Below are 11,968 nucleotides of genomic sequence, written 5' to 3'. Positions count from 1 at the left end.
CAGTCGTGGAAAGTGACTAACAAAGAACAAACTCAAAACTACAGTAAAATACCACCAAAAGAACTGTAAATGGTCTGTAAATAATCTGATATAATTTGTTTGTATTGTATGCTATCAAACACCTACAAAACAAGCATTAACCATGCAGTCCCAATGAAGGGATATGCCAGAAGGGTTGCAGTAATATGAACTACAAGAGAGAGATACAAATTTACAAATGATTTTGGCATTTATATTGTTTCTTTCTTTTTGAACCATTTATATTATAATTTTAGTACAACAAATGATACTTTTCCCCTTGACTATACACAGTTCACAAGGTCAGACAGAATTTCAAACTGCATGTGAACGGATTTATCAGTTTATCTGAAGGAAGCGGAAAAGGAGGGGTAAATAAGTGGCTTTAAATGTTTTGTTGGATGTTGTCTCTCTTACTGTATATTAAGACTAGGCTACTGGATAATATGAAAGCCCTATTGGTTGCTGTTTGTTTAGGTGAGCTTTTAAGATGAAATAATTGGCATAGTTATTTATTCCACTGCATGTTGCAGATAGGCAGAACTAATTGAATTTATATGTTGTTGATTGTAACTGATCAAAAGTAAGTTCAAGTAAATGAGCGAGGGATGCAAGAGGTGTGTGTAACAGTCATGTAAATAGTTAGAAGATAATAAGATGAAAAGTGTGTGATTGTAATATTTTGTTATTGCATTATTTACATTTTCAGCGATGATCACACGTGGAGCCTCTGAAGGTAAGAATATTACATTTTATTTATATAGCGCTTTTCACAATGTGCATTGTTCCAAAGCCGCTTTACAGGAGAAAATAAGAAAAACACAAAAAGGTAAAGCACAGCACAGTGCATGGTGTTTATAGAACAAGCAAGATCATTCTAGTAAATAATATCTAATAAATGCAGTCTCCCGGTGGTTTATTTAGCATATTATGCATCAAGTGAATGCTTGGCTGAAAAGATGTGTCTTTAATCTAGATTTAAATTTGGAAAGTGTGTCTGACCCTCGAATAGTATCGGGAAGGTTATTCCAGAGTTTAGGTGCTACGTATGAGAAAGCTCTGCACCCTTTGGTGGATTTAGTTATTCTAGGTGTTATCAAAAGTCCGGAGTTTTGAGATCTTAGAAAGCGTGATGGGTTGTAGTGTGGTAGAAGCTCTATTATGTAGGTAGGGGCTAAAACGTTTAAAGGCTTTATAAGTAATTAAAAGAACTTTAAAGTCAATACGATACTTAATGGGTAACCAGTGAAGGGATGATAACATTGGGGTTATGTGATCGTATTTTCTGGACCTGCATTCTGAACTAACTGTAGTTTGTTTATTGATGATGCAGGGCAACCACTAAGTAGTGCATTACAGTAGTCAAGTCTTGAGGTCACAAATGCATGAATAAGCTTCTCTGCGTCAGCAAAACATAGAATATTTTGTAATTTGGCAACATTTCTAAGGTGGAAGGAGGCTGTTTTTGTGACATTTGAGATGTGATTTCCAAATGACAGGTTGCTGTCTAATATAACGCCGAGGTCTTTAACTGTATTTGTTGAAGCAAAAGTGCAGCCTTCAATTTGCAGGTTATAATCCAAAATATTCTACTTAAGTGTCTTTGTCCGATAAGTAATATTTCTGTTTCATTAGAATTTAAAAAAAGGAAATTACTAGTCATCCAATGCTTTATATCGTCGATGCACTCTGCCAATTTGGATAGCTGGAAGGAATCATCTGGTCTTGATGAGATATATAGCTGAGTATCATCAGCATAACAGTGGAAGCTAATTCCATGTTTTCTAATAATGTTACCAAGGGGCAGCATGTATATGGAGAATAGCAAGGGTCCTAAAACCGATCCCTGGGGTAATCCATAATTTACTTGCGTTAGATTTGATGTTTCCCCATTTAAATGGACAAATTGATATCTGTCTGATAAGTAAGATCTGAAACATTGTAGTGCCTGTCCCTGAATACCGGTATAATTGTGTAAGCGATCTAAAAGTATGTTATGGTCTACACAGTATCGAACGCAGCACTAAGGTCAAGCAGGACTAAGAGTGAGATGTTACCTTTATTTGATGGTCGTTTGTAATTTTAATGAGCGCGGTTTCAGTGCTATGATGCGGTCTAAAGCCTGATTGAAATTTTTTGTGTATGTCATTACTTTGTAAGAAAGAGCACAACTGAGTGGACACTACTTTTTCTAGTACTGTATATATACATACATACATACTACATACATATATATATATATATATATATATATATATATATATATACATACATACATACAGTACATACATATATATGCATATATATACATATACATATATATATATATATATTGCTGCATTTGGATCCAGCTCTCCGGCCACATTGTTACAGTCTCCAGGTTTAATCACAATCAGATTTTTTACTCTGACTTTTTTTTAACCTAAATTATTATTTTTGTTTTATTATTCGGGGGACAGATACGGTCTCTATGCATTTGGAAGCAGTAACATTTTTAACAGTTGAGTGGGATGAACACAGACTATGGTTAAAGTTTTGATTTACCGGTGGGAGACGTAGTCAAAGGGTGCGTAGCGTCTTTGAGATGTTGTCAGACAGAAGATCCGCTAAAACATCTAATTTTAGCATTTATATACTTTCATGCACTTGCCAAAGGCTTTCATCGGAAGTGGCAGTACAGTCAATGTATGTACAACTTACATTTTATCTGTATGTTCTCTGGAAATTAAATCGGTTTAGCTAAATAAACGTTCTCTTTAGTAGGCTAATAGAAGGGAACTCCAAACACATCAGCATTAAACTGATTCTAACACATTTACAGCAATACATTTTAATAATGTTAATAACTTTTTCTCCAAATGGCTCCATTTCTCATAATTCTATTAATGAGATTATTAAACCACAGCCATTTGTTGTTGTTATCTTCCTCCTCTCTCTCCAACCTCCTGTCCTCTCATTTAGATGGACCCCCTGCTTTTCTGGCGGTCTGGCCTGACAGAAGACGACACTTCAGGGGTGAAGAGTTCTCCCTTCACTGCTCAGTAAATGATGGGAATTCAACAGGCTGGATGTTGCGGAGGGTTCAGGGAGGGGAAGTGAGATCTGGCTGTTTGCAGTTAAATGGCACAGAATCTACAGGCAGGCCTGAAGAATGTGGATTTACAGACATCGACAGTAAGAACAGCGGATTGTACTGGTGTGAGGGTCACGATGGAGACAAGAAAAGCAACTCTATTAACATCACTGTGAGCTGTAAGAACATCATTGTTAAAAAACACCATTGAAAAATCAATACATTTCTCATACAAATCCAGGGTGATGTGTTTCATTTCTCTGTCTTCAGATGGTGAGGTGCGTCTCCTGAGCCCAGTTCTCCCAGTGATGAAAGGAGATTCAGTAACTCTGCAATGCAAAGTCAAATTGTATGAACTCAACCAGATTATATTCTACAAAAATGGTGTCCAAGTCCTGTCACTAAATGGCACTCGGATGACAATTGAGAATGTCAGCCAAGCAGATGAGGGCTTCTACAAGTGTGCTATCGCCAATTCAACTTTGGAGAGTCCAGAAAACTGGCTTTCAGTTAGAGGTGCAAGGTCTTAATAGTCACTGTGTGTATGTAATTTCATGTTTTAATGCTGTGATTTAGTACACTTGTCTTTGTAGAGAACTCAACAGCTGATTCAAATGCCGAAAGGCCATCTTCAGGTATAACTTGATAAAATACCTGTCATAAAGTACTATAAAACACCTGTGTCACAAACATATTTTTGTTGGTTATTTAGGATCCCTGGTGTGGTTGTCAGGGCTCTGTATAATCTTGGTTCTTCTGGTGGTTCTTCCTGTGCTCTGGCTGATGTTTCCAGGTCTTAGGTAGAGTTTAATTCATTCAGTTTCTCAAACTGTAAAGAATAAAAGGTATAGCAACTGGCAGTTCTTTAGGATATTCATGTTAAATAGATTTGTCAGTTTGTCACTGGGTTTTGCAAATATTATCTAACCAATACAACACAGTATTTAATTATTTAAAAAGTACAGTGTTTTTCCATTTTCCTAAGAAACAGCTAATTCCGAGGTTTCGGAAGGACATCAATGAGTTGTTGGTAAACTGTCCCTTTAATTGGTGTCTAATTGGTATTAAGATTCGAGTTTACAGCACTGCACGTTTATCAGTGTATGATATTCATTTCAGTACTTTTATATTACATTGCTTTCTATAAATTAAATAGCTGTTGTGTTTACTCATGATTTTCAGAGAGAAATTGCTCGCCGGTTTAAATGGGGCAGTTAGAAGAGAAAGGATCCAACAGGAAATGCCTAAAACCAAGCAGGACGTGACTGAAGTCCAGTGGGATCTTCCCTGGATGGAGATGGACAATCTGTTGGACAAGCAACAACATCCTGGCAGCTGAACATTCTTCTAAACATTTTTCAGATATGCATTCCTTCGTGTGTTTTTCAAGTTAGAAAATAGGCACTGTGGTCCATAAGTAATGGAAAATATGACATGTGAATAAGAGACATTGATATTTACTGTATGTATAAAATCACAATATTGGAAAATCAAAACAATGTGTTTCAGCAAGACCTTGTTTCATCCACCTAATCGATATCTACAGTAGCCTATTAGGTTACCGTCATTTACTGACGGTGACGTGAAAACTGCTCACCCCTGAAGAGTCATCTGCTGTTAGGCAGAGAAATGAGAGGACATAAGGTTGGGTGTGTGAGAGGTGGAAATGAATTATGATAAATACCTGTTCACGCTGAGAGAATCTCAAGAGTCCATTGGGAAACTATTCGAATGACAATGTATGCCAGATTAGGATTTGTGCATTCATACATGCTGCTTAAATTTGTTTATAGGCTACTTGATGCAGTCGCATGAGGGCGTGGGTGCAATCGTAATCATAAAATCCGAAAGTAAATGAGTTGCAGACGAGTGTAGCCGAATACGTTTTCTATACCAAAGCTGACAAGACAATCCAGGACTCATTAAATTAAGCAACAGTATTTCCTATAAAGGAATCTATGTAACATTTAAACACTCATTTATCTCAAATGTAAATTCATATAACAGTGTAAAGTTATATTTTAGTATTAAACATTTATTTCAATGTTCACTAATGTATTGCTTTAAGTTTAGTATTAATTTTAAATGTAGCCTTGGCTACATTAGATGATAGCATACATAAATTTATTATATAAGATTTAAAAGACATACAAACATATAACTTAGGGGCCAACCCACGAAGTGGCGTAGACACCTATTGCTTCCTATAGTGTCCTTATTATTCTGCTTCTTCTTCTTCTGCCATGGAAGTCTATGGCAGCCCATAGAACCGTACATGGGAAAGTTGTGAAATTTTGCTGTTACCATGGCAAATATGGAGTCTCTATCCCAAACTCTATAGCGCCACCAACAGTCCAAACGTCCACATACGTTTTTGCCTATAACTTTTGAACCGAACATCAAATATGACATTGTCATAAAATGCTGTATTTTTCAAATGCAATAACGTATCGTGACGTAACTTGGCTAAGTTCATCAAGGTCAAGTTCTGAGATGACTTGTAAAGTAATAGGCCAGCGTCCCCTCAAGAGATATAATGAAATGTCATGGTCCTGCATTCTTGGTTCTGTACTTCTAGTCATGTGGCAGGATCGGGACGGAGCCCTTAGGTTCTATGTGAGAAAGCCATGAGTTGTTTGTTTTGACAGCTCATGTGTTTTCTCGTGTCTTGTCATTGGCCCCGCCCCTCTCGTTTCATGTATTGCTTCCCTGCCGTGTCTAATGTTTCCCACCTGCCCTGTGTAATTATCCCTCGTTTGTCTCTCCTTTAAAATGCCCTGTTGTTTCATTGTCTTGTTGCTCGTGTATTACATATGGTGAGTTCTGTGTATGTGCTATGTACCTCGTCCAGTGTTCCTGTTCCCAGCCTTGCCCGTGTTCTGTGAGTTTTGTGTTCTACCCTGTCGTGTTGTGGTGTTAGACGTTTGGTCGTGTCCTTTAGTTTAGTTTTGCTGTTCTTGTTATCATTTTGCCCCCACGTGGGAAGTCTTTTGTTTTATATATATCTCTTAGTTTCGTTTTCCCCCATTGTGGGTTTCCCCCATTTTTGTTTCGTGTATTAATAAAGCCTTGTTGTGTTAACCCCTTCACTGCCTGCCTGCGCTTGGGTTCTCCCGCACCACCCCTCGTGACAAGGAAATTTATTAAAATTCTTATAACATATGAAGAAATCAACATAATGGTATTCGATTAACATTAGTATATTTGTTGGCTCAAGCCGAGTTGTTTGATATCAGAGTTGTCATATTGCACCATACTTCCTGTCCGCCATGTTGAATTATAAAGAAAACATACTTTTTTGAACTCCTCCTACAAAATTAGTCAGATTTGCACAAAATTTGGTATATAGCATCTGGAGACAGTCCTGACAAAAAGTTATTAAAAGATTTTTGATTGATCGAATAGTTCTTGTATACACCATCAACGAAATCTAAGGCGAGATCGCCAAAGGGTCTTGTGGCTGTATCTTCGCAATACTTTTGTTTATTGACACGAAACGCGGTATGCATCTTCACTGGCACATTTTGCATAAGCAATTTTCTTGTGTTCTAACTGCCTTTCCCTGTGTTTTTAAACTTGGTTTTCAAAATCTGATCATCTGACATGTCCAAAATATTTCCCTCTTGGCCGTGGTATGGCTTGACCCAATAATTACTGCTTGCAGCTATATTTCTACTTATGATGGGTATAGACCTGCGCAGGTTCTGATTAATTGGCGAGAACCTAGTCTGGTTAATAGTTAATGGTTAATAGTTAACCTACAGTATATCATGTGCCTAGTAGGCGTGTAGTAGCCTACTTCATGTGTTTTAACAACTGATGATGGTGTGTGGACGAGTACTAAAATGTTTATTAAAGGAAACCGTTACTTGTAATAATGTCTCAAGTTCACAGACATTCACATACAGTATTTCCTAGGACACCAGTAACATAATAGACAAAAGAACACTAGAGGGCAGCATGTTTTAGCATTGTCCTGCAAGACAAGCTTTCTATGGTATTTAAATGTCTATGGCCCATATTTCCTTTCCTTTTATTCTTTTCAGAGCTGGTGTTCATACATTGTCTATTATTCAGTATATATGTATATTATTATTATATATAGGGCGCCAAATGAAGTTTATTTAACTAAGTTCGGGAGGAACGTGATAATATAAGCAAACCAATCAGCGCGGAGCAGACGCTATATAAAGCCATCCCTCGCCTCTGTCCTGTGACAGTTTTTGCTGCCTTCCTTCTCCACCACATCGCCTCACTCTCTACTGGGTTCAGGCACTCTGGGTTCAGGTCAAAATTCCGAGCTTGGAGCCCTCCCATCGGACAGCATGCATAATATGCTTTATCTTATCTGATTACATGTTAATGTGAACTCGTAAATTGAATATAAAAAGATACAGTGGCAAAGTCCTTAGTGGGCATCAACATTTTATTCATGTAAAGTCCATACTCGATGTTTTTTTTCACAGTGGCATTTTGCAAACATGCATGATGTTCCTATCTGAGGTATATGTGTTCCCCTCTGTTCCCCTTTATAATTGCGAAGGAAGTGTGTGTGTGTTTTCCTTTCTCTCTCCCTCTCTTCCTCTCTGTATTGTGTTGTGTTTTTGCCAGCTGCTGGGTGACAGAAGATCAGCAGCAGGGGTCGGACCATGAAAGTGCCCTGTCTGGCTTCTCTTGCTAATGACTGGCAGTTTGAGAGGGGCACCTTGGAGACGTGGGTCGAAGGGCAAATTGTTCCCATGTTGACATTTTGTCTAAAAGAGTGTTTAAAAAATATTAAAACGTTAATAATGTCTCTCATAAATAAGGACAATACAAGAAAATTATTGTCAATTTACATCCTGATGAATAAGGACTAAAGGTGACCCCAAATGTTACACTTTTACCACATGAAATATGTGAATATTAATGTATTATATAACAAAATATCAAACCAAGTTGCACTCATTATAAAGAAAGGAAAGCACACTTTTCATACAAAACATTTCACACAAAGTTAGTTTTATCATTTTTTTTAGGTTTGATGCCTTAAAACAGATATATTGTTAAAAATAGTGTATATGACAAACTACTTATTACTGATAAATTAGTCTCTGTGCAAATTCTGTGCAAATCTATCAAAAATGACACTGACATCAACTGATTCATTGCGAAGTCATCAATAAAGTGTCTTAGAAAAGTTATCTTTAGTTCTTATAAAAAGTTGTAGTTTCATTCGTTTGCCATTTTGATATTTTGTTTCAATATGAATTAAATTTAGACATTTTAAAGTATGATTTGAGTTTCTAAAACTATCTACATTTTTTTTTTTGAGGACTGTACACTCTTAAAAATAAAGGTGATACCAGAGAAGAAACGTTTTTGTCTAAATGGTTCCATAAAGAACCTATAACATCGGAAGAACATTTCTGTTTCACAAAAGGTTCTTTGTGACAAAAAAGTTTCTTCAGATTATAAAAAAAATAAGAAAGACATACAGTACGGTGCGTTCCAAATGGGCTATATCGCCCTCCGAAATGCACTTCGGAGTGAAAACAATCATGGCCGGCGTATTGAAGGGTTGTTCCAAACCGAAGTGCTCATAACTGGCCACTTCAAAGGGCCCTTCGGAATGAAGGATTTCGAAGGGGACATCTGATGGACACTTCACTTCACCCATGTTTCTTTGCCCAGACTCTTTGCGTGGCGACGGCACCTCCTTATGGGCACGGGATGATGACGCAGAAGGGCACTTGAATATATCATGGTTCATAACCATATTTTTCTAGGATAAACTATAACCATGTTTTTCTAGGATAAACTGAGACTTAATAATACTTTGCACAATGAGTCTACTAGTATTACGTGTATAGACTCGTACAGAAATACACCAAAGCCCAGAGCACATCAACCGAAATAGTGAGTCACTTTCACATAATTTCTCCCATGGGGCACTTTGCAGTTTCTACATTTCAACCATGTTTCGTTTAGCAGTCTTGAGACCTGAGAGGATGTGTGTTTCATTACAGAAAGAGCTAAATATTTCATGTAATTAAAAATAAATGTAATGCTTAATTGAAAGTAAATCAACCTGCAAAGAGCAAAACACTGACAAATTGAAGTATACAAAAAGTAACCAAAGCAGTAAACTACTGTAGAAGAAGTATGTTGTATTTGAAGCTGTAAATATGATTGAATGAATGAATCCAATCTTTGATAAAAAATTATTCAGTAGAACGTGGTGCATTTCTCTTCTACTAGCCAGGCTAGAGTAAGATTTAAAAAAAGAGAAAGGCTATCAAAGGACACATACTATAGAAAAAATAGGACATATAGCTATGATAAGTGTTTCATTAGGAGCATTCAGTTCCCATTCATGACAGATGGGAATGGGTGGCGAGACCTGGCTGAGGTTGCCATGGTGATCATGCACTGAGCAAACGGTTGAATGAGAGTGAGGTATCTAAATGCATTTTTATGTCAGAACAGTATAGCCACTCTCATTCCATCATGCTTTGGACACCTCTCACCCAGCTCCATTTCAAACAGTGTCACCAACAGTGAACACTCTGTCATTCTCCAGAACCTTACATATGGCCTCCAAGCTGGAGATATACCCCTGTTATGAGCTATGCAAAACCCCAATCGTTGAATTGACTGGCTGTTTATCTCACACTAAAACATTCCATTATGAATTACTAAACCACCAACATTTTTTTATTATTTACGTGATTTACTGTAAGTTTAGGTTTACACAGGGCACCTACTCATTACATTGCGTTTACATGTGTTTATTAAATGGGATTTCACAAAACTCTCTTCCTTCTTATTCACTTTCTGCCTATTTCTGCCAATCCAGAGGAATCTTTCCGCATCTAATAATCTTCAGTGGAGATAATGTTCTGTGTATATGAGAGGACAGCATTTCCAATTTTACAGTACATGGCCAACAACATTAGAGTCATTTCAAGAGCATGAAGAAGCATAAGAAACAGAGCTGGAGAGAGAGATCCACAAATAGCATAATGGTGAAATATGTTTTGAATGAATGAGGCATTTATATACCGCTTTTCTGTGTATTGCTGTACACCCAAAGTGCTTTACAATCATATGAGGGGGGTCTCTCCTCAACCACCACCCACCTGGATGATGTGACGGCAGCCATAGTTCAACGGCACCAGTGCGCTCACCACACACCAGCTATAGGAGGAGAGAGAGATGGGGGGATTCCTAATAATCCAATAAGCCATATGAAGGAACAGCAATATGAATAAAATTCTCATTGTCAGAGAAAAGATGCCCATTCCTACAGTTACTGCACTGATCACATTCATTCCAAGAGAACCCATCGCCTGTTTGTTAAAAAGAAGAACACACACATGTATGTGGTGCAACTACAATATACTGTATCTTCACATCTACAACCTGCAAATGTAAGCCGAACATGTGGCAGGAAGTATATACTGTATTAATTGAAGGAGTTTATATAAATAATAGAACACGAGAGGTTAAAAATGCTGTATTACCAAACAGTGATTAAGTTTGTTCTCAGCAATGGTTAAGGAACCCGCTATAAACTGTGGAAGAACCAATGATAATGTATTATTTATAGTTTTATTTATATATATAATTGACTGTAAGTTTTGAAGGTTATAACAAAAACTGACTTACAATAACAGGTCCCCAGTACACAATCAAGGTCAGGTACGAGTAGGCCTATGTCCTAAATATATCCATATATATTTATACAGGATGCTTTCCACAGTGCTGAATGTCATTGGGGTTAGGTGTTAAATATGGGTTTGCCCACCTGAAGCAAACACTATTCAAATGCATTTATATATCGTACATACAGTGGTACTTAGTAAATACAAACCCAGGATACATTCCCAAAAGAACAGTTATTTGGTATAAATCCATATTGTGGATATTATATAATGTACGTAAAAGGATGGCCATCCCTGCAGTTACTGCGGTGTGTGAGGACTCTGTCCTTCCTGTCACAAGTTTTCTAGCTCCCTGGACAGAGTTGTGACAGTACCACGTCTTTCGGGTTTTGATGTGTTATGTGTGGAGACACGTGGCTTTTGTTGTCACTTTGCGCTGCGTGTCCTCCTGTCATGTCGCTCAGCCCAGCCCCGCCCTCCTGTCTCCCGTAATCATGCCCTTAGTGTTTAATCTCCATCACCTGCCCTTCACCTCCCTTTTGTAATTGTCCATGGTTAGTTGTTCCCTATTTAAATCCCTTTTGTTTCTCTGTTCCTTGTCGGGTTGTTGTCGTTAATTCATGTCGTTTAGTGTTTGTTGTATTGTTACCCTAATCTTAGCCTGGTTTCCACTTTCTTTGAAGAAGTGTACGGCTTTTGTTTGTTATCAATTCCTCAGTTTGTTCCACCTCGTGGGAAGTGTTTATTTTTGCTGAAGTCATTAGTATTTCCTGTTTTTTCCCCATCGTGGGTTTTGTTTTGTGTTTATAGTTAATAAAATATTTCTTGTTAACCCTTACCTGTCTGCGCACCCTTACCTGTCTGCGCCTGGGTTCTGTCATCCTGTTTCGTGACACGGTGATTACATTCATTCCAAGAGAACTCTTCACCTATTTTTAGCACATAATAAAACAAAGTTTAATAAACAAACGTGAATAATAATTAATGATCGTTTTTCGACTTAGTGATCGTTTTTCTATTCAGAAGAGCCATTAAACTTCACATTATTTGCATTTCTAGTTCATTCTTCATATCTGGCTACTCTTCAACAAAGGCTATATAATGGTGCGATCCATAGTTTTACATGGAAGACAACTGGAAACTCATAGACAACTTGTACAAAATCTGCAAACATTCATTAATAGTTAAGATTTCATGGTCATTTATATACATATATTCAAGTTAAAATGCT

General features: G+C 37.3%; 1 protein-coding gene across 1 annotated transcript; it reads left to right on the top strand.

Annotated features, from left to right (window-relative positions):
• The first annotated feature begins 553 nt into the window (after positions 1 to 553).
• Positions 554 to 6,177, top strand: LOC130557049 (uncharacterized). The gene is made up of 7 exons (XM_057338469.1): positions 554 to 635; positions 728 to 754; positions 2,980 to 3,270; positions 3,362 to 3,607; positions 3,685 to 3,726; positions 3,804 to 3,891; positions 4,274 to 6,177. Exons 2-7 carry the CDS (start codon positions 730 to 732, stop codon positions 4,428 to 4,430), a joined length of 849 nt encoding a protein of 282 aa, XP_057194452.1. The 5' UTR covers positions 554 to 635; positions 728 to 729; the 3' UTR covers positions 4,431 to 6,177.
• The last annotated feature ends 5,791 nt before the right edge of the window (positions 6,178 to 11,968 follow it).

The sequence above is a fragment of the Triplophysa rosa genome, linkage group LG7, assembly GCF_024868665.1.
Source record: "Triplophysa rosa linkage group LG7, Trosa_1v2, whole genome shotgun sequence".
NCBI lineage: Eukaryota > Metazoa > Chordata > Actinopteri > Cypriniformes > Nemacheilidae > Triplophysa > Triplophysa rosa.
This window is presented reverse-complemented; position numbering and strand designations above follow the sequence as displayed.

Excerpts from the sequence above, each read along its gene's own strand:
- LOC130557049 (XM_057338469.1), top strand. The coding sequence starts at position 730 with ATGATCACACGTGGAGCCTCTGAAG. Across the intron at positions 3,271-3,361 it reads TATTAACATCACTGTGAGCT|ATGGTGAGGTGCGTCTCCTG; the intron begins GTAAGAACATCA and ends CTCTGTCTTCAG. Across the intron at positions 3,608-3,684 it reads AAACTGGCTTTCAGTTAGAG|AGAACTCAACAGCTGATTCA; the intron begins GTGCAAGGTCTT and ends TTGTCTTTGTAG.